Genomic DNA, 24241 nt, shown 5'->3' with positions numbered 1-24241 from the left:
GGAGCAGAGGTGTCTGTGGACAACACTCCCCCCTCCTATATGAGAGTTCCCATTCTCTAGTGTTTTTGGGATCCCAAAGCGCTTTCCTCACAACTCTGGAATTTAGTGCCATAAATATGATCTCCATCTTACACAGGAGGGAGCTGAAACATGTCCCAGGTCAGCGGAAGAGCCTGGAAGCTGCTCTGGAGAGCTGCGCAGGGCACATTATTTACATGCTTTAGGACAGCTCCCCTTTCCAAGTACCAACCCTTTCCCTCTCCCCCATTCTGGGCTAAAAGAATTCATTTGAGTGTATTTGACCCAGTGTAAAGGGCTTGCCTTACAACAAGCTACCCTGTTATGACTTTGGTCTTGTCCCAAGCAGAAGACTCCCTGGTGTGGCCCTTCCTTCCACAGGTATAGATTGGCAAATCATCCCGGATGTGTTGTCTCTGAGGGCTTGTCCTTCTGTGGGCATACTTGCCTGCATCAGGGGCTACTGCTGTATCTAGGTTCCTGAGCTCAGTTGCCACGTGCCCCAAGCCTTTCACAAATCTTTAAGATACTGGCTCAGGACAGGCCCCCTGAAATGGGGGGCAGATGTACCCCTGTGGAAGGAGCCTAGAAATCTCCTCTCCAGGGTTTTTTCCTCTTACCCCCAAACAGGTAGTGCAAGGATGACTGCTCCCATTTTATAGGACAGAGGTAAGGGATGGAGCTCCTTTTGGGTTTGAGGACCTGGGTTGAAATCCTAGTTTGGCTTTTAATGAATTGTGTGACCCTGGGTAATTAATGGGGATTCTAAAGGAGCCCCATTTCCCCCAGTGAGAAAAATGGTCGTTGGTAGTGGTCATTGATCTCCGAGTGGGGTTCAGCTCAGAATCCATGCTTCTTTTTGAAATGACGTGCTTACAAGTACAAAACTGCAAAGTGTTGGAGCAGGCCTGGAACCAGATCCCGGACTCTTTCCGCTATGCTCCTCCTCTCCAAGCCACCTGCGGAGTGACACAGCGCCTTCGGAAGGGCCTCAAGAGGATATACCCAGGGAGGAGGCAGCTCCGCGTCCCAAAGTCTCTTTCCTACCCCCTGGGGAGAAGGAGAACTAAACAGGAGGGCCACCAAGCCAGGGCAGACGTGGGTGTGGGACGTGGAAGAACAGCTGCAATTTTCCTTAGCCTCGGGTAGCACCTCCTTCTCATCCCAACCTACCAGCGGTCACTGGGAGCCCCCGCCTCGCTTCAGAGAGGCGGTGGCGGAGGTGGGGCGCACTCAACTCGCCCCCGCCCAGAAAGGCTAGGCCAGGGGCTTGGGGCTACACAGCCATCCGGAGGTGGGGAATGGGCAGGGGCCCCCTGGGCTTGGGCAGGGCTAGGCCAGAAGCCAAGGTCATGAGCACTTGAGCCTCCCCGGATTCCCATCCTGCCAAATACCGGGGTGCGGACTAGAAGGTGTTCGAGCCGCGAAGCTTCTGAAACGAGTAACTTTGTTTGAAAAAAGAAAAAAAAAACACTTACATCCCATAGCCACCCTAAGTGAGGGGGGGGGGGCAGCTTGGGGGCGGGGCTAGCGGGAGGGGGAGCAGGGAAAAGCGCGCGGCTGCCCGGGCGCAGCCAGAGGTTCCCAGGGTCCCGCGGTGCGCAGCGGAGTACTGGAGAGAGGAGAGGACCAAGGACAGGAACAGCGCGGCTCGGGTACCTCCTGGAAGCGCGCCCAGCTACCCCCGATTGACAGCCCGGTCCGGGCCATGGCGGCTTTCCTGCCGTTCCTGACTCTGTGCCTCGCCGCCGCCCAGCTGGCGGGAGCCCCAGGTGAGAGAGCTGTGCCCCTCGTGCCCCCTGGCCCTGGTCCTGCCCAGGAGGACTCTTGCTGAGTGCAACTTATGCGCCAGAGGCTGGGGCCGCGGGACGGCGCTGGGACTGGGGTAAATGGGGAAACGTGCCGGAATCCCGCTGGCTCTGACCCCTCTGCCTCGTGCGTCGTTTGGCCCGAACCATTGCCCTCGCCCCCCCTTACGGTTTTCCATGTACCTCTCCCATTGCTTCTTCCGAGCTCCTTCTAAAATCCCGGCGGCTGCTTCTCGCTCCCAGGTGCCCAGCTCCCCGTGCCTCCCAGGGTCAGGACCTCCAGAGCTACTCTCCAACTCCCCCCCCCCACCACCCTCCACCTTTGACAGATGAGGGAACTGAAGTCCAGAATTCTCGATCTCTACCTCCCCCTCCCCTTCCCCTTTACCTCTTACCTTAGGGCCAAGGAGATGAAGTGTGTGTGTGTGTGTGTGTGTGTGTGTGTGTGTGTATGATGGAAGGTGGGCAGCAGGGCTGAGGCTGGTGTCTAGTGATTGTCAAGGGGCTCTATCCTGAGCCTGACTCCATTCAACATTTCTGTCAAGTCACTTGAAGGAAGGCATGGCTGACACCTTTGTCAACTGATGAACAATTCATATGAAAAAGCCTTAGTGGGGCAGCTAGTACAGTGCATAGAATATCAAGCCTGGAGTCAGGAGGACCTGGGTTCAAATGTATCCTTAGATACATCCTGGCTATGTGACCCTAGGTGAGTCATTTAACTCCTGTTGCCTAGCCTTGATGCTCTTCGATCTGATACTAAGACAGAAGGTAAGGGTTAAAAGAAAAAAAAGTCTGAGTGCTCTTAATTGACTGCAAACTCACTTTGAGACAAGACTGACATTTTAGGCAAAAAAAAAAAAAGTTATTACAAGTTTAAGCTGTAAAAAAGTCCAGTGGCCAGAATGAGGAAGGAGCTAGTCTGTTGTTCTTCGTACTGGTCACACCCTATCTGGAATAAGGTGTTTAGTTCTTACTGAGTTCAACATTTTAAGAAAGACATTGACAACTAACTATATTCAAAGGAGTTTAACTAGAATGATGAGAAGACTTGGAGTACCTTTTCATGTGAGGATCTGCTGAAAGGACAACCGGTGTTTATCCTCTGTGCAATGGACTGTCACTTGGAAGAGGGAGCTATAAATTTCATTTATATCCCTTTTTAAAATTCTCTCTCTCTCTCTCTCTCTCTCTCTCTCTCTCTCTCTCTCTCTCTCTCTCTCTCTCTCTCTCTCTCTCTCTCTCTCTCTCTCTCTCTCTCTCTCTCTCCTCCCCACCCCCCTTATTTTCCTAGTATCAGTTCTAAGACAGAAGAGTAGCAAGAGCTATGCCGTCAGGTTAAATGACTTGCTCAGGGTCATGTGACTAGGACAAGTCTGAAGTTATATTTGAACCCAGGTCCTCCCGGCTCCAGGCCTGGTGCTCTATCCACTGAACAACATAGCTGTCCTTATTCTTTTTCTGCAAGGGAATTTCCAAGGGTTTAAACAGAGGCTGGATGATTTCCTGATTCTGAATGGGCGGTTTCAGTAGAGACTTTCTACCAGGTCTGAGATTCTAAGCAGAAGAGGATTGACAGTATGCCAGGACAAAATTACTACCCCCTTTGATGTACTGTGGTGCTGTGGTGCTGTGGAAGATATTGAAATGAGTAAGACTCAGTCTCTTGCCAGCAGGATGCTACTAGTCTAGGAGCTGTTTTGAGACATGTACAGTTAACAATACAAGGCAGGATGGGATAAGAGAGCCAGGGTGGGGGTGAGGGAGGGTAGATAGAACCCGATGAGGGATGGAGAGGAAGGGGAGCAAGACAGAGGAGGGAACTCTCACTGTAGGATGCTTCTGGGATACATAGGCATGTTTGACACTGAGATTGGTCTCACTGCATATGGGCATAGCATGTGAGAGGCAATTCAAGGCAGGACAGAGTAGAGGTCAAGGATGTTTCATACATAGAGTCTGTGCTGATGACACCAATCACAGTTTAAATCTTTGCAGTTCTCTGTATTCTCACAGACCCCTCTTGTCCTTTACTATCACTGGCAGACTCTGATGCTCTGAGCTCTGTCCCCACAGCCCAAATTTCAGCTCCAGGAGACTCCTGGTCCAGGGTAAGCTCATTTCCTCTTCTGACCCTCAGCCCTCCTCTTGATTGTGTTCTACTCCATCCATCAGAGTCAGTGCTAAAGACTCATTTTTAAGTTCCTTTCATTCTAAAGATGAGCTAGAGGGGGAAGGGATATGCCAAAAGTCACACACTAGAACCCCTTTGATTTCTCACAGCATTCTTGTGAAGTAGGTTGTTATATAAGTCTTGTCCCCATTTTGCAGATGGGCAAACTGAGTCTCAGAGAGGGACCAGATAAGTGGTACAGTAGCTAGAATTCTGGACTTGAGTCAAGGAGAGCCAAGTTCAAATGATGCTTCACATACTTTACTAGCTATGGTCCTGGGCAAGTCACTTAACTTCTTTCTGAATCAGTTTCTTCAGGTGTAAAATGCAACTAACTCAGTGGCACTCTCTCTGCATCTTTCCTCATTCTTTTATCTCTCTCTGTTTCCTCCTACAGTTCTTAGCACTGAGGTGAGGATAGGCTGGAGGACATTGGGTTGGGGACCAGGATACAGGGCAGAACCAGAGCTGGCTTAGGGCTGAAATAAGGGTGGATTCCCTTTTGTATTTAAAATAAAAGAATTGGCCCTACTATAGACAAGAACTAATTGGACTCCTTGATGAGACTAAAGGATCTAGTCTCATGTTCACATTATTTCCAGACAGATAGAAGATAGGTTTCTAGGTTTAGTGGTTAGTGTTAGAATTCCATTTAGGAATACCTGAGTTCAAATCCAGAACTTACTGTATGACTTTGAGCAAGTCACTTATCTCTGCCTTTCTCAGTTTTCCCATCTGTAAAATGTATAAAAGCCTCTGCCTCCCAAGATTATTGTGAGGACCGAATGAGATAACATCTGTAAATTGCTTTGCAAGACTTGAAATGCTATATAAATCCTGGGTATCATCATCAGTGCTGTTGTTATTGTTGCTTTCTCCTTGTTTCCATCTTTCCCATTACTCCAAGACCCTTGTGCCCAATTCCTACTTTGGGATAGTAGTGTGACCTGGGCCACAAGGGGTTAATGGACTATTCTGAGAGTCAGTCACTCCCCAGGAGTAGGACCCTCCCAGCTCTGGTCTCTGCCCTGTCAGAACCCCCGGAAAATCCCAAGCCCCAGACCCAATCCTTCAAGGTTTCCAGGAATGGAGACAGAGTGTTTATTGACAGGGGATGACTCACTGGCCCTGCTGGGCTCAACGCTGCCAGCCAGGCCAAAGCAACCCTAGTGCCCTCTCCCTCCAGTCCCTGCCTGGTGTCCTCCCTGGAAGAGAACGGTCTCTAGGCAGGGTGCCTGGGGAGTGGAAGCAGAGTCAAGCTTTCAAGAGGAACTTAATTCAACCCCTGGTTGCTAAGGAGCCTGTCTGTGTATTTTTCTCTGTGTTCTGATTGGATGGAAGGGTGCCGGTGATGGATAAGACTCCCATGCCTGCCCTCTGGAGGCTCACAGTCTAGTGGTTGCTGGCATGGACTCTCCCACCTGGGAAGTTGTGGGGTGGCAGGTTGACAGACAGTAAGAACTTCAGATTCAGAGAATCTCAGAAGTGGAAGGGAACCCATCAACCATCTTACCTAGCTGGTACTTGAACTGGAAGCCCCTCTGTGAGATTCCAGATAAGAGGTCAGCTAGGTGGTTCAGTAGATAGAGAGTCAGGTTCAGAAATATGTGGGACCACCATGCCCAGGGAGTTGTACGGTCAGCTAGATGACTCAGTGAATAGAGAGGGTAAGGCTTAGAAACAGATAGTCCTGGGTTCAAATGTGACCTCAGATACTTCTTAGCTGTATGATCCTGGGCAAGCTACTTAACCCTCATTGCCTAGCCCTTACTACTCTTCTATTTGATCATGAGAAGTAGGTACTATTTATTATCCTTACTTAACATATGAGGAAACTGGGGCAGACAGCAGATATGACTTGCCCAGGGTCACACAGCTAGTAAAGTATCTGAGGCAGGATTTGAACTCAGTTCTTGATTTTAACACCAGCATTCTATTCATTTAGACCTGTGCTTTAGGAAGATGCTTCTTAGAGCTAAGTAGTGGATGGTCTGGATTAAGGAGAGATGAGCCAGCAAGCTCTTGCAATAATTCAGGCGCATTTTGATTGATGCAGTGTCAGTGGTGAGAAGGGGACAACACAGGAGAGTTGTTGTGGGGACAGAAATGACAAGACTTGACCACTAATTGGATATGGTGGGATTAGAGTGAAGAGTTGAAGATGACATCTAGGATCATGGTAACCTCTACACTAATGGGATAATTAAGAAGAGAGACGAGGATGAGGGAAAGAGAATGAGGTTTTTTTTTTAACATGTTGGCTAGGAGGCGCCATACTGTCCAATTAGGAGGAAGGCTCAAATCCAGCCTCAAACACTAGCTCTGTGACCTTGGGCAATGCATATAACCTCTGCCTCAGTTTTCTTATCTGTAAAATGGGGATAATAATAGCAGCTCCCTCCCAGAGTTGTGAGGGTCAAATGAAATAATAATTATGAAGTGCTTAGCACAACGCCTGGAACATGGTAAGTGCTATATAAATGTTAACTATTATTGCTGAGTTTAAGATGTCTAAAGGACATCTGGTTTAAGATATTTAATAGTCAGCTGGAGATGTGAGAATGGAAGGTTAGGAGATATGTTAGGGCTGGATAAGTAGATATGAGAATCAGCATCAAGATGATAGTTGAACCCATGAGAATCGAGGTCACCAAGTGAAATAATATAGAAGGAGAAGAGAAGACCCAGGACAGAGCCTTGGAGTACACCCACTTTTGGGGAGACCAGTTCGGAGGCTTATGGGAACCTGATTGTTTTCTTTTTTCATTAAAATTTTTTATTTTATTATTAAAAATATTTTTCCATGTTTCCTTTTCTTTCTCTCCCTACTTCCTTTCCCCCTCCCAGATCTGAGAAGCAGTTTCTTTGAGTTGTACAAATGTTATCATTTGATACCTATTTCCACATTATTCATTTTGACCGCTTAAAGCTGGAACCCCAAATCATATACCCATATAAACAAATGATAAGTCATAAGTTTTTCTTCTGTGTTTCTACTCCCACAGTTCTTTCTCTCCATGTGGATAGCATTCTTTCTCATAAGTGCCACAGGATTGTCCTGAATTGTTGCATTGCTGCTAGTAGTAAAGTTTATGGAAAATTTATGAGAGATGGGGGGCTCACTGTCCTCCCCCATCTTGTATTTTCTTTCCTAAGACAATTGTGCTTCATTCTGTCTCACCCATATCTTGGGACCCAGGCTCCTTCCCCACCATCTTGTTAAGTTATTAGGCTTTGGACTTAGTACTGTCTGGAGGAGGTTATTCATTCAACAGAAATTCTCTCCTTCCTTCCCTCTGACTGAGGGACTGACTCCCTTCTCCCTCGGCATCCCCCAATTCTCGTAAGGCATTAGAAGATCTGAGGGAGCCCAGAGATCAGAGAAACCTTTCCTTTAACTTCCTTTCCAATCAAATTTCCACTTCTCATCTCCATCATGGCACAATTAGCCAATCAATCAAGAAACATTTATTAAGCACCTACTTACTATGCGTCAGGACTGGAGTCAGTTCCTGCCCTTGAGGAACTCACAATCTAATGGGGGAGACCACAAGCCAAGAAAAATATAGAAAACAAACTATACACATGAATAAGAAGAGACAATGAACAGAGGGAAGGCACTAGAATTAAGAGGAGCTGGGGAAGGATTCCAGAAAAATACAGGATTTGGTCTTTCTTCCATCTATCCTCTTTTCTCTCTGACTCCTGGCTTTTCTCTCTTGTTTACCTGTAATGTTGAAAGAACACTGCTTCTTGGCAGCCTGGTGGGGAAAATGACACCTACGCCAGTAAATAGCCACTTTCCCTCCTTACAGAAGCTCTGACCAGGAAGGATGCCCAAGGGCCTGATCTTGCCCGGGGTACATCTCAGAGGAAGATGGTCAGGCATGCCCCTTCCCCAGAAGACAACTTGGAAGGTGAGCCCCTTCCCTTCCACCCCAACCCTCTTCTCAGTTAGAACTTCCCTGGGTCTGGGGTGTAGGGAGAGGGAGTGGTGCTAGGAGGAAGCGGTCAAAGTTCTAACTCTCCTCTGCACCCTCTGGGATACCTAGTCCAACCATACCTTCCTCTGGGTGAGCTCAGACTGGCAGTACCCCTGGAACCTTCTCAAGAACAAGGGCTGCCTCTCTCCTCAGTTCACAGCCCAGCCTTGCGAGGCATTAAGCCTCCAGGAACTCAGATTCTAATCTGTAGCTCTCCAGTTTGGGACACTCCATAAATATCTGGGTGGATGAACACCAACCTAGGAGCTAGGCAGTGAGGTGGCACAGTGAATAGAGCACTGGACCTGGACTTAGGAAGACCTGAGTTCAAAGTCTACCTCAGATACTTATTAGCTATGTGACTTTGAGCAAGTCACTTACTCCACTCCCCTCACCAGCCTCAGTTTCCTCCTCCATAAAAATGGGATCAAAATAGTAACTCCCTCATGTATAAAGGGATTTAAAATGCTAGTTGTCATAATGCCATTGAGGGGAGCAGCCTCAGACTTCTCCTGGTGCCCGGGGACCCCAGCCTCTTAGATTGACCAATGGATTCATCAGCTCCAATGTCTGCTCCTTCCAAGAAGTGTAGAACACATGCCTTGAAATGGTGATTTTCTTGACTACTACTACTACTACTAACCACCACACATTTCTGTGTGATTCAAATATACTCATTTTTATAGATGACACGTGGCTTGTCTAGAGTCTCACAGTTAGTAAGGGAACAAAGTTGGGACCCCCAACTCCAGCTGCAGGTCCAGTGCTCTATTTCTTACCAGAAGGACAGGGTTCGAGGGAGGAAGACTAGAGTTAGGGGTGGGGATTGACACCCTGGCTTGGCGACCCTTGGCCAGCCTACTGGGTGGTATGACCTAGGGTCCCCAGTGTTCTCTCGGTCCCTCTGGGTCCCAGTCCTTGCCACTCCCTGCCCCACAGATGGTCTTGCAGAGTGGACATCCTGGTTCAACGTAGACCACCCTGGGGGGGATGGGGACTTTGAGAGCCTGGAGGCTATTCGATTCTACTATGGTGAGCGACTGTGTGCCCATCCCTTGGCCCTGGAGGCCCGGACCACCGAGTGGGAATTGCCTTCTGATGTGGGTGAACGGGTGCACTACAGTCTGGAGAGGGGCTTCTGGTGCCTCAACAGGGAGCAGCCTGAAGGCAAGAGTTGTTCCAACTACCATGTCAGATTCAAGTGCCCGCTGGGTGAGTGTTCTGACATCCCCCTGGGGACAGGGAGGGAGATGGAATGGGACAAAGAAATCTCCTGAGGATCCCTGTGACAAGATGGCAGGACTCGAACAACAGTATTAGCACATGGGACAAAGAACGCTGGAAGTCACTTCTTGGGGTGTGGGACCAAACTGGGAAGGAACTCCTTCAGTTTACAAGCCCCTGGGGAAGGGACCCTACCATCTGAGAGCTAACTCCCTGCTTCCTTGGCGCTAAGCTCAGTTTTCTCCATGCCCAAGCCTCACCCTGGTTATAGCTCTGTATAACAGGAATCTATCTCCTTACCCCCTTGCTCCTGGGCCAGACAGCCCGACCAAGAATTTCTCTATCCTTTTGACTCTGTGTTTTTCTTTTCCAATTTCTCTGTCTCTTTCTTCTTTCACTTGGATCTGCCACAATCTGTTTCTTTTTGCCTCTTTCTGGGTGGCTCTGCCTTGCATTCTCCTCTGTGCATCTCACTTTCTCCTTCCTTCCCCATCACTCTGTATCTGTTTCTATTTGCCTCTGTTTCTGCCTCTCTGTCTCCCCTCTCTTTCTCACTTATTGCCACCTCTCCTCCAGTCCCTTCTCCTTCTCTTGTGTCCTCACTTTGGGGAGAGAGTGGCCAGGACACCATTGGGTAGCAAGTCGGGTAGAAGGTTTCCTAGAACTCACACCTTGAAGGAGGGCAAGTATGAGGCTTTGAGCTCTAGGAGGAGGAGAATTACAGCCTCCCTGCCTTTCCTCACACCCTGGGTTGCACCAGATCCCGTGACCTGGTCTGCCTGGTCCTCCTGGAGTCCCTGCAGCCAGTCGACCTGTGGAGTCCGGAGTCTTGGGAGCCAGACCCGCCAGCGCCGCTGTCTTGGCCCTCAGCCCCTCTGGCTCCTCCAGCTCCCTCCGTGTGTGGGTCCATCTGAAGAGCAGAGACCTTGCCCTGCCTCTCCTTGCTCAGGTGAGTGCCTCCCCAGCCCGCGGGGCCCAGGGAGGGAAGGGAGACCAGCAGACTCCAAAAAGACCTTCTAGCTGCCTCTTCAGGCTCTTTCCTGCAAGAGAAGCCAAACTTGTAACAGTCGCCTTAGTTACATAGTCCGTAATTCTTCTTTAACCAAGACTCAGCTTGCTCATCTGCAGATGACTTCTCATTGGTCCTCATTTATGAGGAAAGTAGCTGGGAAACCTCAGAGGCCTCTACAAGCATTTGTCATTATTATTTCTTTTGCCAATAAACATTTCAGGAAGCTGCGATAATAGTGGTGGTATCCTCTGGGGGCGCACCTTAGCCGCGGCTGGGGTCTAAGCAATCCATGATGCAGAGGCTGACCCACTGGCATTGGGCCCCTCTGTGCTCAGGCTGGTCCTGGGCTTGAGGCCCCTCCACATTGGCAGAGAGTCCAGCGTCGCCTTGGAGAGCCTCCTGTCTAATCCCCTCCCATGCGGGATTGTAAAAGACGAGTTTATATAGTATATAATATACAATATTACTATGTAATATAATATAGTATTATAAATAATATATTGCATTATACAATGTAACACAATGCAAAATATAACATATAATTCTATAATAATAATTTTATAATATGACACAAAAATGTGTAACAACACAATATATTTATACTATATAATACATAAATATATATAATAGAATATAGATTAATTATACAACTTATATGATTACTGATATATTTATAGAATTTAGACCATAAGAATCACTTAATTTATATACTTATTTATATAAGTTTATATAGCATAGACTATTTATAGAATTTAGACCATAAAAATCACTTAATTTATATAAGTTTATATAGCATAGACTATTTATAGAATTTAGACCATAAAAATCACTTAATTTATATAAGTTTATATAGCATAGACTATTTATAGAATTTAGACCATAAGAATCATATAATTTGTATAATTATTTATATAATACTAGTTAGTATAGTATGTAATATACAATGCTTATAATTTATATAATTATTTATATCATAATAGTTTATATACTATGTAACAGTTGTATATAATAGTAATTTGTAATACATGATACAAAATTTATAATATACAACACACATAATACATTTTATAATATATAATAATACATAAATAGAATATATACAATAGAATGTGGAATGCTTATACAACTTATATAATTACTGATATAATAATAGTAATTTATAGAATATAGATCATACTAATAATATAATTTATATATTTATTTCTGTAATACTAGTTTATGTAGTATGTACTATACAATAATTTTATTTTATATAACTATTTATATAATAAGAATAATTTTCATACAATTCTATAGATTAGTATCATATATATACTAAACAGACACATGCCAATGTGTTTATAGCCCTTTCAGCCCTGTAGGGGTAGGTCATGCACATATTCATGCCTCCATTTTTCTCATGAAGAAAATCATTTTGGAGAAGCCCAGTGACCTGTCCAGGGTTGCCCAGCTAACAGGAGGCATCAGAGCTGAATCTTGAAGGCAGGTGTTTGAGGTTCTCAGCCTCGTCTTCTTAGCCCTACTGAGGACAGCCTGTCTATATTATTGGGAAGGCAAAGTAGCTCCTAGAACACCATTTGATGATACGCGTGTTCCAGAAACCAAGGGAAATGGTTTTGGATTGTACGTGGCCCAGATTCCCCTCTGCCTCTGCCAACAGTCCAGGTTGAAATTTGAGGCATTTTCCTTTGTGCTACTCTCCAAGCCCTGGTTGCTGATGACTTTGGGGTCTTTCCTTCCTTTCCTAGGACCTTCGTGGAGTGAGTGGGGGGCCTGGGGACCATGCTCCGGGAGCTGTGGGCCAGGACGACGTCTCCGTCGCCGGCGCTGCCCAGGAGCCAAGAAGAATGCTTGTGTAGGACGTTCTGTGGAGGCTCAGAAATGTGTGAGGGCACCATGCCCAGGTACTGTGGGAGGAGATGGGAGGGAAGTGGTGTATAAAAGATGCTCTGGGTCCAGATATTGGGGGGAGGGAGTAATAGAAGAAGGGTTGTAGGGGACAGCTGGGTGGCTCAATGGATTGAGGGCCAGGCCTAGAGACAGGAGGTCCTGGGTTCAAATTTGGCCTCAGAGAGTTCCTAGCAGTGTGACGGAGGTGGGGGGCACATCACTTGACCCCCATTGCATAGCCTTTACTACTCTTCTGCTTTGGAACCAATGCACAGCATTGATTCTAAGACAGAAGGTAAAGATTTTAAAAAGCAAAAAAAAAAAAGAATAAAGAAAGAAAAAGTAAAAAAAGTAAAGATTTTAAAAAGTAAAAAAAGAAGTTGTACCTTGGCATTACCAATGAGGCTAGTGGTAAGGAAGGTAGAAGGGTCCTGTCACTGTAGATTGTAGGGAACCCTTCACTCTAGGGATTCATTAGTAGAAGAGGAGTCTTGGGGCAGCCAACTGGACTTTCTTCATGCCTCTTCCCTCCTCGGTTGGTTAGGAAAATGCAAAGTATCCAAATTCTCCCTGTTTTGCTAATCCCAATTCACATACTCTTTTCTGCCTGGGCTTGGAGGTGCCTCCAGCTCTGGGCTCATGGGTTTAGGGATCTTGAGGCTGAGCTGATGCATGAATAGTTTCCACTGGAAATTTCCCTTTTATATGAAGAAGTGCCAGGATTTGGAAGGGGGTGGTGGTGGTAGAGACGAGGTAGTGAAGGAAGAGAGGAGGTTCTGAGTCAATGAAGCTGGATTGGCCCCCTCTTTTCTCTGACTCCAAGGCAGCTGGGTACATTTGGATATGTCTCCCTGTCCCTGTCCCTGAGGAATCCTTCCCCCTTACTGAGCCTCCTCTTTCTTTCTTAAGCCCCCAGTCCTTTCACTGAGTTCCCCATTTTCCCTTCACAGAGCCTCTCTCTTGCCCCATCCACCAGGCTGAGGCTGGTGAAAGGTATTATGTAGGCATCCAAGTTCTGAATATCCCTTTCCCAAAGGAGAAAGCTACCATACTCAGTCTGAGGTTATTTATGTCCTTTGAACCCTCCTTAGGACCTGCCTTTCAGACCCATCACTCTGGTAGTGGTTATAGGCCTGGGGGAGTTAGCTAAAAGCTTCCTCCTTCATTTCTTCATCAAGGGGAAGCCCAATCATAAGAGCTTTCCATATCCATGGTGGCTCTTCCCTATAATTTGAGGCAAGGGTGCCCCTTGTCTTTCCCTTCTCCCTGCTTGTTTCCCTGGTAAAGGGAGAATTACTTCCTCTGAGGCTATACTCCCATTGTTCCCTTGTCCTACTATTCTTCCCACCCCCATCAACCCCAAGGCATGGACCCTGGAGTTGGGAGACTAATCAGTCCTCAGGCTGGGACTATCCTTCCAGGTTGCCATTCCAATTGTGGCCATGGTGGAGCGGGCAAGGATTGCAGTGTCTGTGTCTGCCAGGATCACGTCCTTGTGGGCACTGTGGTCACCCCTACTGGTCGGCCTCTCCCTGGGGCCCGAGTGACTCTCAAGGGCCGTCCTAAGCCCTCCCTGGCCATCACAGATGCTCGGGGAAGTTTCCGAGTTGCAGGCATCTGCTCTGATGGTCACACCAACGTCAGCGTCCAGCTAGAGGGCTTCGCACCAGGTGTTGGCCAGGCTGTGGCCAACAATTCCACTATGGCCTCCGTAACTGTCATTCTCCGGACACTGGGTAAGTAGGGGCAGTGAAAGTCCTCCTAGAAGCCCAGGGTGATGTCCATACTGTGTGTGGGAAAGCAGGAGGACCAAATCTGATCTCCAGCATGGGGAAAGGGATGAGAAAACTGGGTTGACACAGGACCAGTGTCAAGGGCTTGGCTCAGTCTGGAAACAGGAATTCCCTCTTGGATAGAGTCATACTTGCTTGCTGGAGAGGGCCATTTAAAACCAGGACCAGTTAAGAGTGAATTGTGTTCCTAATACCTCCTCCAGCATTTAGCAGAGGGCCTCGAACTCTGCCTCTGCCTTCTGTCTGCTAATCCTTTCTTTCCTCCCCAGAGAAGCCCTATCTGGTGAAGCAGCCAGAATCCCGGGTCCGAGAGGCTGGACACCACGTGATGTTCTGCTGTAAAGCCCTTGGCACCCCCGTGCCCAAGAAATACTACTGGTAAGCTGTCTTCCCTACCTTTTGCACGGAGCCGTCCCCACAAAAGGGGGTAGCTCCTCTGTTGCTCACCTCTCAAATATCCCTCAGATCTCTGTTCACAGCCTACTTGTTGGAGGAATTGCGCTCTAGGGCCAAGAGCACTGGGTTTGGAGTTGGTTGACTGGGATACAGATTCAGCCTGGGATCCACAATGCTTAGCCTTGAGCAAGTCCCTTTTCCTCTTTAGACTTCCTTCAGGGTTCTCATTTGTAGAATGAGAAGGGCTGGCCTCCATGGTTAAAAGAAGATTTCAAGCATTAAACTCTGATTCTTCAATTCAAACAATGGCTTAGAATCATAATCACTTATTCTCTGAGACAGAAGGGATGTCAGCAGAAGCTCATCCCATCTACACCCTGAAAAGAATTTTGATGACAGCATTCACAAGGACTGGTTATATAACCTCTACTCAAAAAATGTGTGACCTTGGGCAAGTCACTTCACTTCTGCCTCAGTATCCTCAACTATAAAATGGGGACAATGATCTCACTTATCTCCCAAGGTGGTTGTGAGAATCAAATGGGATGATATTTATAAGCACAGAGACTGCCACAAAATAGATATTCAGAGGTTACTAGATGACTGAGTGGATGGAGAGGCAGACATAGAATTGCAAGGACTTGGGTTCAAATTTGACCTCAGATACTTCCTAGATATGTGACCCTGGGCAAGTCACTTAACCTTGTTTGCCTAGCCCTTTCCCTTCTGTCTTAGGTTTAAAAAAAAGTAGATGCTTAATAAATGTATATTTCCTTGTTTCATTAACTGTGGCTCTCCAAACTGACTGCAGTTCTACAGATGTGGTCTGGCCAGGGCAGAACACAGTAGGACTTCCACTACCTTCTTTTTTTTGGAGCTATGCTCTCTATCTCTGTCTCTGTCTCTCCCCCCCTCTTTCTCTCTGCCTGTCTCTGTCTCTCTCCCCCCTATTTCTCTCTGTCTCTGTCTCTTTTTGACTCTGTCTCTGTCTCTTTCTCTCTAACAAACTCTCTCACACACACTTTCTCCTGCCTCCCCTCTGTCTCGCTCTGACTTTGCCTCTCTGCTTCTGTCTCTTCTCTTTCTGTCTGTGTGTCTCTGTTTCTTTCTCCCCCTCTCTCTGCCTCTACCTCTCTCTCCTCTTTCTCTCTCTGTCTCTGTCTCTTTATCCCCCCATCTGTCTCTGTCTCTCCCCCTCTCTCCCCCCCTCTCTTTCTCTCCCCCTCTATCTGTCTCTGTCTCTGTCTCCTCTTTCTCTCTATCTCTTTCTCTCTCTAACAAACTCTCTCACACACTCTCTCTTGTGCCTCCGTCTGTCTCTCTCAGTCTCTGCCTCTCTGTCTCTGTCTCCCTTTACCTTCAGTTTTAGAAACAACATTAAGTATTAGTTCCAAGGCACAAGAGCAGTAAGGACCAGGCAATTGGGCTTATGTGACTTGATTAGTCTCACATACCTAGGAAGTGTCTGAGACCAAATTTGAACCCAGGATTTCCCATCTCCAGACCTATTTCCACTGAGCCACTGACTGCCCCTAAGCTATGCCTCTCTTAATGTAGCTCAAGATCATGTGAGCTTTTGGTGGAGGGGGTAGGAAGGAAAGCTGCCATGTCACACTGTTGACTCCAACCATTCTGTATCTTACAAGAAGAGGAATAAGACCATGTATTCCCCTTTTCCAATCCCTCTCTCCTCCACCTCCACCAAATCACCTGCAGGTCAATCAATAAGCATTTATTGAGCACCAACTGTGTGCCATGCTAAGTAGACAAGGAACAGTGATGTGAGGATTGCCCATATTTCCATGGAGAGCCCCCCTTGGGTATAGGATTTGGTAGGGCAGGTGGGGGCTCTGGGTTAATGAATAGGAAGTGCCTCCTGTGAGATAGGGGTTATCTTTGTGAATGTTCTCATTACATTGAAACTTTGGATTATTAATTAATTGATGTGATCATTGTGATGTAACAGAGAGGCCTGGAGTTCAGAAAATCTTGATTTTAGTCCTTGGTTTGTCATTCATTCATTCATCAAACATTTATTAAACACCTATATTATGTTCCAGGCTCTTAACTAGGTGCTTATATTTTAATGGGGTTGGGATAGGGATACAATATGATGGAAATAAGTATAATATAAGAGGAAATGCTGAGAGCTAATTGGATACCCAGGCAAAGCTCTCTGGGAAAACAAGGTTGGAGAGAGCATTTTTAGCTGAGAATCTGGGAAGACTTCATGGAAGAGGTGGTTCCTGAGTTGGGGCTTGAAGCAAGGGGTAGATATAAAAGGTCAAGGACATTCTTAGCCTGGAGCTTGCACAGAGGCAGAAAGGAAGGAGAGAAGGAAGAAAAAAAAAAGAAAAGAGAGAAGGAAAAATGAGGAAGGAAGGAATGAAGGAAGGAAAGAGGCAGGGAAAGGATGAAGAAAAAAGGAAGGGAAGGAGAGAAAAAAATGAGGAAGGAAAAAAGCATTTATCAAATACTCTAGGTGCCAGACACTGTGCTAAGCATCTTACAAATATCACATATTGTATTCAGGGACCAGCTAGGAGTCTTCTCTGGTTGGAACATAGTAGAGGGGAGTGACCTGAAATAAGCCCAAAAAAAAGGAAATTGGAGCTAACTTGTGGATAGGCCTTAAAGGCCAGGCTAAGGATGAAGCATTTTTTCTTAGAGGCAGTAGGGAGCCTCTGAAGAGTTTTAAGCAGAATAACATGATTAAGACTGTGCCTTGTAAAGACTTTTTTTAGCCTTTGTGTGAAGGATGGATTGGAGAAGAGAGACATGAGTACGAGTGGCCAGTTTAGGTAGCTATTAGAGCTCTCTAGGCAATAAGTGATGAGGTCCTAAATTGAAGGGATATCAGAGACATGATAGAAAAGAGATAACAGGTTCAGGCATATGATTAGATATGGGAAATTGGAGCAGAGTGACAAATCAAAGAGAACTCATTCAAGTCAACAGACTATTATTTTTAAAAAATCCTTACCTTCTTTCTTAGAATTAATACTGAGTATTAGTTCTAAAACAGAAGAGCAGTCAGGGCTGGCAATTGGGGTTAAGTGACTTACCCAGGGTCACACAGATAGGAGGTATTTAAGACCAGAATTGAACCCAGGTCCTCCCAACTCCAGGCCTGGCACTTTATCCATTGTGCCACCTCGATGCCCCTCAATAGACATTCTTAAGCTCCCCAATGGGATAGGCACTGCATAAGTGCTGGGGATTCAAAGACAAAACTACAAGGAGGTTGTCTTCTGCTGTCCAGCTAACCAGATAGCTAGACTACCAGTTTGTAGGTTAGGAGATAGGACCAGGGCTGGGGATCCCAAGGAGGGTTTAGGTTCTCCTCCTTTTGTCCTGTGCCATTGCTACGAGAATCCCAGTCCTGCATCCCTTCTCTTCCTCCGCCCTAGTGCATCCTCTCCCTGCCTTTTTCCTTCTCTCCCTCTACTCTCCCAGGTATCACAATGGGAGCCTATTGGACAGAAAGGTCTACAAATACGACAGTAACCTGATTCTCCGGAACTTGGGCCCGGGTCAGGCAGGCACCTACCACTGCAAAGCCAACAGTGATGCTGGTACCATCAAATCTAACACTGCTGTCCTGACCGTGTTGTGTGAGTATCCTTTATTTCCTCCCTTTGAGGTCTGGGACCCAAGGCCAGGTTGGGGATAAAACTAGAACTACTAGGAATCTGTGATGTGGAAGGAGAGAAGACAAGGTTTTACTGGTATTTTTTAGGGTAGTTATTGAGATCTGAGTCTGATGTGTTGGGTATTGTGGAGAGACCCAGGGGCATGGGTTCAGTCTTCTGAGGAGAGGCATGGAAGGAGGTTATTCTTTCCTGGTCATGGTACTGGTATGGATGACTGAGCACAGCCCTGGATTCTGTCCAGTTCTGGTCTTGAACTGAGCCTCCACCACTGGCTTTGAAAGGAGACCTCAGGCTTGGAAGGAGTTGCCTGCCCTGGCATGGGGCTGAGGTCCTTGTCCTGAATTGAGCCCCCAATCCCAAGTCGTGACTGAGATCTGACATTTTCTAGGCAGGTTGAGTCCCTCTCTCAAGTCATGGACCCTGCCTCTGGGACCAAACCTTAGTTCTGGACAGAGTCCCTGAATTTATAGACTGAGTCTTGCCTTTGGATTTAGCCCCAGCCCCAGATTGACTTCCTGGCCCCAGGCTAAGCCCTTGACCTGGTTACTGCTTTTTCCTCCAGCTCCAGAACAGCAGGTCTGTGATCCGAGGCCCCTTGAGCATCTCATCAAGCTGCCCGATGACTGCCGCCAGGCTGCTTCGGGATCTGCCTACTACAACGTGGGTCTCTGCCCTGATACCCGCTGCCCTGGCCGACCAGGCTCAAACCTCCGGTGTGGGGAGTCCAGTGACCGATGTTGTTCTGTGAGCCGTTTAGAGACCCGGGAAATCCGGTGTGCAGGCTATGTGCTGCCTGTGAAGGTGGTGGCCAAGTGTGGGTGTGAGAAGTGCATGCCCCCCAAGGTGCTGGTCAGGGGCCGAGTTGTGGCCGCTGACACTGAGGAGCCCTTGCGCTTTGCCCAGATCCTCCTGGGGAAGGAGAAAACTGGCTTTACTGGCTACCAAGGTGATTTCACCATCGAGGTCCCTCCAGCCACTGAGCGCCTTGTTGTGACCTTCATTGATGGTCGCCGGGAGTTTGTAGATGCGATCAAAGTCTTGCCCTTTGACCCTCGGGGAGGTGGAGTTTACCAGGAGGTAAAGGTCATGCGCAAAAAGGAACCCATCCGTTTGGATGCGGATAAAAGCAATACCATTCCACTGGGAACAGCTGAAGGGATGGACCCCATCGGAGAGATCGTTATCCCTTCCGGTGCCTTCTACTATGCAAATGGAGAGCCCTATAACGGGACCGTGCAGGCCAGTGTTACTTTCCTGGACCCACGGGACCTTGCCACAGCAGCTGCTGCTTCCAGTGACCTCAGCTTCGTGGACGATAATGGGGAGCTGGCGCCCCTGCGGACCTACGGCATGTTCTTAGTGGACCTTCGAGCGGAGGGCTCCGGGGAGGAGCTCCAGACAGGACGTGTGGAGGTGCGCATGGACGCTGGACAGATCCACATGGCAGGGCATGCCGAGGAAATGAAGCTGTGGTCCCTGAATCCAACGACTGGATTATGGGAGGAGGAGAGTAGCTTTCACATGGAGAATGCTGGGCGCAGAGTTCGGAGGGAGGAGCGGACATTCCTCATAGGAAACGTGGAAATCCAGGAGCGGCGGCTCTTCAATTTAGACGTACCAGAGAGGAGACGATGCTTTGTCAAAGTGCGTGCCTACATCAATGAAAAGTTTATACCCAGTGAGCAAGTGGAGGGGGTGGTGGTGACCTTGGTCAATTTGGAACCCGCGCCGGGTTACTCTGCCAATCCCCGAGCCTGGGGACGCTTTGATAGCGCTGTCACAGGTCCCAATGGAGCCTGCCTCCCTGCTTTCTGTGATGCGGAGAGGGCAGATGCCTACACTGCCTATGTCACAGCCGCCCTCGGGGGTGAAGAACTAGAGCCTGCGCCTTCTAGTCCCCAGCCTCATCCAGGGACTGTGGGGGTGACCCAGCCCTACCTGGACAAGCTGGGCTACCGGAGGACAGACCACGATGATCCAGCTTTGAAGAAGAATGGTTTCCGGATTAACCTGGCCAAACCCAACCCCAACAACCTGGATGAGATTCAAGGTCCCATCTACCCTTGGCGGAGCCTGCGTGAGTGTGAGGATGCTCCGGTGACAGCCAATCACTTCCGCTTCTCCCGGGTGGAGGCAGACAAGTATGAGTATAATGTAGTCCCTTTCCGGGAGAGTGAGCTGGCTTCCTGGACTGGTGATTACCTCTCTTGGTGGCCCAACCCCCAGGAGTTCCGTGCCTGCTTCATCAAAGTCAAGATACAGGGGCCCCAGGACTACATGGTCCGGTCTCACAATGCTGGGGGCAGTCACCCTCGCACCCAGGGCCAACTCTATGGGCTTAGGGATGCCCGAAGTGTAAAGGACATGGAGCACCCTGGCACCTCGGCAGCCTGTGTGGAGTTCAAATGTAGTGGGATGCTGTTTGACCAGCGCCTGCCTGATCGGACCCTGGTGACCCTGGTACCCCAAGGAAGCTGCAGACGCATAGCTGTCAATAGTCTCCTGAGGGAGTACCTGGCCCGCCACCCTCCAGTGGCCCCAACTGATGACCCCTCAGGCTTCTCCATGATTGCACCTGTAGACCCCTTGGGCCACAATTATGGCATCTATACAGTGACAGATCAGAATCCCCGGCTGGCCAAAGAGATTGCCATCGGCCGCTGTTTTGATGGTACCTCGGATGGCTTCTCGAGGGAGATGAAGGCAGATGTGGGCACAGCCTTGACCTTTCAGTGTCAGGAACGCCCAGCTGGTCAACGTAGTCTTTTCCAGAGGCTACTGGACTCTCCGAGGACTGCACTGGAAGACATTCGCCGTGAGATGGGGGGCCCTGGACGCAGAAGCCTGAATCCTTTCCCTACTCGCAGAATCCCTGGTCGCCGAAGGAGGATGGAAATGCTCCAGGCTGGGGCAGTAAACGAAACCGTTACCCGTAACCCTGAGGATGCCCCCTGAACCCAAGGACATCCCTTCTAGCTCCCAACCCAATGATAACATTCAACCCCAAGGAATTCCCTCCAGATCCCTGGCCCCAGGGATAATCCGCCACCCCTATCCCCTTCTCTGGGAAGCTCCCAACCCTTAGAGATACCTCTTGACTTCAAGGAAAGACCTCTGATCCTAGGGATATCAATAATTCTCATTTCTCCTACCTTCCTCAACTCAGTCTCCTTCATGCTCCCTTGCCCTATCTGTTGCTTAGAAAAAGCCTAGATTCCCCTGGAGAGGACTAGGAGGAAATGAATATATGTAGTCCATCCCTACTCTAGCCCAGGAGCAAAAAGGGTTCTTCCATTCTCCACTTCTCAGTCTAGTCCTTTGGCCACCAGGCCAGCCTTTAACTCCTTCCTTCTTGGGTTCCATAGATTACCCCCAGCTGGTAGTAACAGCTATTCCACTTCCACCCATACAGGTCCCTTAGGTTTGAACTTCAGGGTTAGTTTGGGATAGGACAGGGGAAGGAAGGGGCCAATCATTGAGAAAAGAAACAAAGGCAAGAGTGGTATAGGGTTGGAGAAAGAGCCCTGGATCAGGGGACAGGGACTAGCTTCTATTCCCAGCCTTGCTATCTCATTTGTGTACCCTTGGGGCAATATTTTTTGCACTAGACAATGCGGGATGGTATGTTGGAAAGAACTGGTGTCTGGCCCTTTCTGAGGCTGACTCATGGTGTGATCCTAGGCAAGTCACTTAAACTCTCTAAAGCTCAGTGTTCTTATCTGTAACATGGGATGATCTTTAAAGGTCCCTTCTAGCTTGGAGATTCCCTGGATTACAGAATCAGATGCCCCAGCCCTTCTCCATAATAGCAATGTCAAAATTGTTTCCCTGGGAGCAAATTGGATAGTGTCTGATAAGGATTCAGGCCCATAGACAGAGACTGGTCCCCATGGGGAACTCCAGTACAGGACTTCTGGGTTCTAGAGCAGTTGTGGCTCCATACTCCTGGTGGTACCACACAATTACCGGTGATCACTTCCTGGGGCCCCCAATTCTAGTCAGTTCAATGCACATTAAGTGCACCTGCTGTTTAGAAAACATTGTCCTGAGTGGGTTAGAATAGAGGAGATGAAGTTTAATAAAAGTCCCCACCTGCCCTCATGCAGTGCATAGTCTGTTAAAGGGGGCAAGAAGAAAACACAAATGAAATACTTATACAGCATTACTTGATAAGTGAATTACTGAAGGGTAAGCCAAGTGCTTTATCAGGTCTGTGAGGGAAGGTCAGTACCAACCAGGGAGTTCAAGGAAGACTTCCTGGAGGAGGTGGCAATTTGGCTTGACTTTAAGGGATGGTTAGGAATTCAGTAGGCAAAGAGCCATGGGGAAGGTATTCCATGCATAGTAAACAACACAGAAGAGCACAGTGTGGAGTTCAGGTTTTTGTTTTTGTTTTTTTTTTTTGGGAGGGAAGGAGAAGGGTTTAGCAGAATTCTCCAATTTGGCTAGAGCATAAAGTATATGGAAAGGAGGAACAAAAGGCTGGAATGATTGAGTGGCAACAGATGACAGAGGTCATAAATGCCAAGAAAAAGAATTTGAACTTAACCCTGCGGAGAAAAAGGGAATCCCTAAAGATTGGTAAACAGTAGACTGATGTCACTGAGTAGAAGGGGATGGACTCCAACTCTTGTCTTCCATCCACTCCAGCCCAGCGGAGCCCATTTGTCCAACCTGGACATTTCATAGTCTTCCAAGGTTCCTGTTAGTGGTGGATAGCTTGGGACCACACTCCCTCCCATTGGGCCAGCATCAGAGGGAGAAAGGACATGCCCTGGGTACCCCTTCCAGCTCAGGACCACCTCTTCTAGTCCTCAGACATCATTTGTTGGATGTTAAGGAATCATACCTTCTGTTTCTTTAGCACTTTAGGGTTTACAAAGCATTTTTCCTTTCAACATCCCTGTGAGGTTGGTAGTTTATACATTATTATCCCCATTTTACATACAAGGAAACTGAGGCTCTGAGAGACTGTGACTTGCCTTATGTCACACTGTTGGAAGGTACCAGTGCCAGGCTCTGGAATGAATCTAAGAGCCAATACTCTTCCCTTTGCATCCAGTGGTGTCACCCTGTTGTGGGAAGATCTGTGGGCTTTGCTCAGGTGAAGAGATTGGGGCAAGGAGTTGGAAATCATTACCTCTGCCCCATGAGGCTGGTGCTTATCACCTTCCCTTCTCCCCCCTTCTCCCACTGCCTGATTCTCTGATCATCTCTTCCCTGGGCTGACCTGACCTTCCTTCCAACATTCTATCCTGTGGGGTCACTCCTGGCTATGTCATTGGCCATTACCTCCTGTCCTGTTACATTCCTTGAAAAGTAAAAAAATTCTGGTCTGAGCTCTGTCCCTTCAAGGCTCCCTTCCCTAAGTCTGGGCTAGGGGTTCAGGAAAGGCTTTGACCAGCTTTTGGGGAGGGGGTGGAGAGGGAGGGAGAGGGCTAGGTTCAGTCCTGACTCAACTGATTTTTGAGGTCTTTGGATTTCCCACTGTGGAACCATAGTGCTCATTGGTGCTTGGCTATCCAGAAGATGGAAATAACTAGGTGCTCACGATTAAAGATGCTTCATTGACAAACCTGTGCCTTGGGAGTCTCGGTTGGGAGAGAAGGGATGTTTGGAGATAGGAGGTATATAAGGTTGGCTGTGTATACAAGTATCTTCCTCATTTTCCAGATGAGGAAACCAAGGCAAAGAAGGGGGAAGTGAATCCCAAGATCATACAGTGAGTGTATAGAAAATGTGGAACTCTAACTGAGGCCTCTGGACTACCTCAAAGCAAGTTCTTCCCTGACCCCTGTGTGTGTGTGTGTGTGTGTGTGTGTGTGTGTGTGTGTGTGTGTGTGCGCGCGCGTGTGCGTGTGCGTGTGCTCACGCTAAGGGTCCATCTGGAAACAAATGAATACAGCCATGCCCCCAATTACTTATTCCCGTAGGAGAGAGCACATCCAGATCTTGCACCTGCACATACCAGTCTCTCTAATAGAATCCATGGCTGAGGACAGAACTGCAATTTAGAATTCTTTACTCAAAGCAAAAATGATTTGGGGGAACTGGAGACCTTAGTGTGGTACATGGGACAGTGCACTCCAGAAAGAGTGCAGGTGATGTTCCAGAGGACTGTCTGACTAAAGGGGAAGTCAAATTAGGTAACAAGGCTCCTCATCTCTCAGAGAACTTAGCCTGAGCCCAACCCTCTAGAGTTGGGGGGAAGGTGGGTCCCAGGAGAGGGGGGAATAGAAATGAGACTAAGGGTGACATTTTAGGACCAGAGATGAGAGCCATGTGGCACAT

The 24241-nt window shown here is 48.0% G+C and overlaps 1 protein-coding gene across 1 annotated transcript; it reads left to right on the top strand.

Annotated features, from left to right (window-relative positions):
* Positions 1-1556: 1556 nt before the first annotated feature.
* CILP2 (cartilage intermediate layer protein 2) lies at positions 1557-23525 on the top strand. The gene is made up of 9 exons (XM_016432183.2): positions 1557-1790; positions 7815-7916; positions 8922-9194; positions 9967-10155; positions 11967-12122; positions 13530-13844; positions 14171-14279; positions 17754-17911; positions 18513-23525. Exons 1-9 carry the CDS (start codon positions 1727-1729, stop codon positions 20903-20905), a joined length of 3759 nt encoding a protein of 1252 aa, XP_016287669.1. The 5' UTR covers positions 1557-1726; the 3' UTR covers positions 20906-23525.
* Positions 23526-24241: the final 716 nt, after the last annotated feature.

Source organism: Monodelphis domestica, chromosome 3 (assembly GCF_027887165.1).
Source record: "Monodelphis domestica isolate mMonDom1 chromosome 3, mMonDom1.pri, whole genome shotgun sequence".
NCBI classification, from domain to species: Eukaryota; Metazoa; Chordata; class Mammalia; order Didelphimorphia; family Didelphidae; genus Monodelphis; species Monodelphis domestica.
This window is presented reverse-complemented; position numbering and strand designations above follow the sequence as displayed.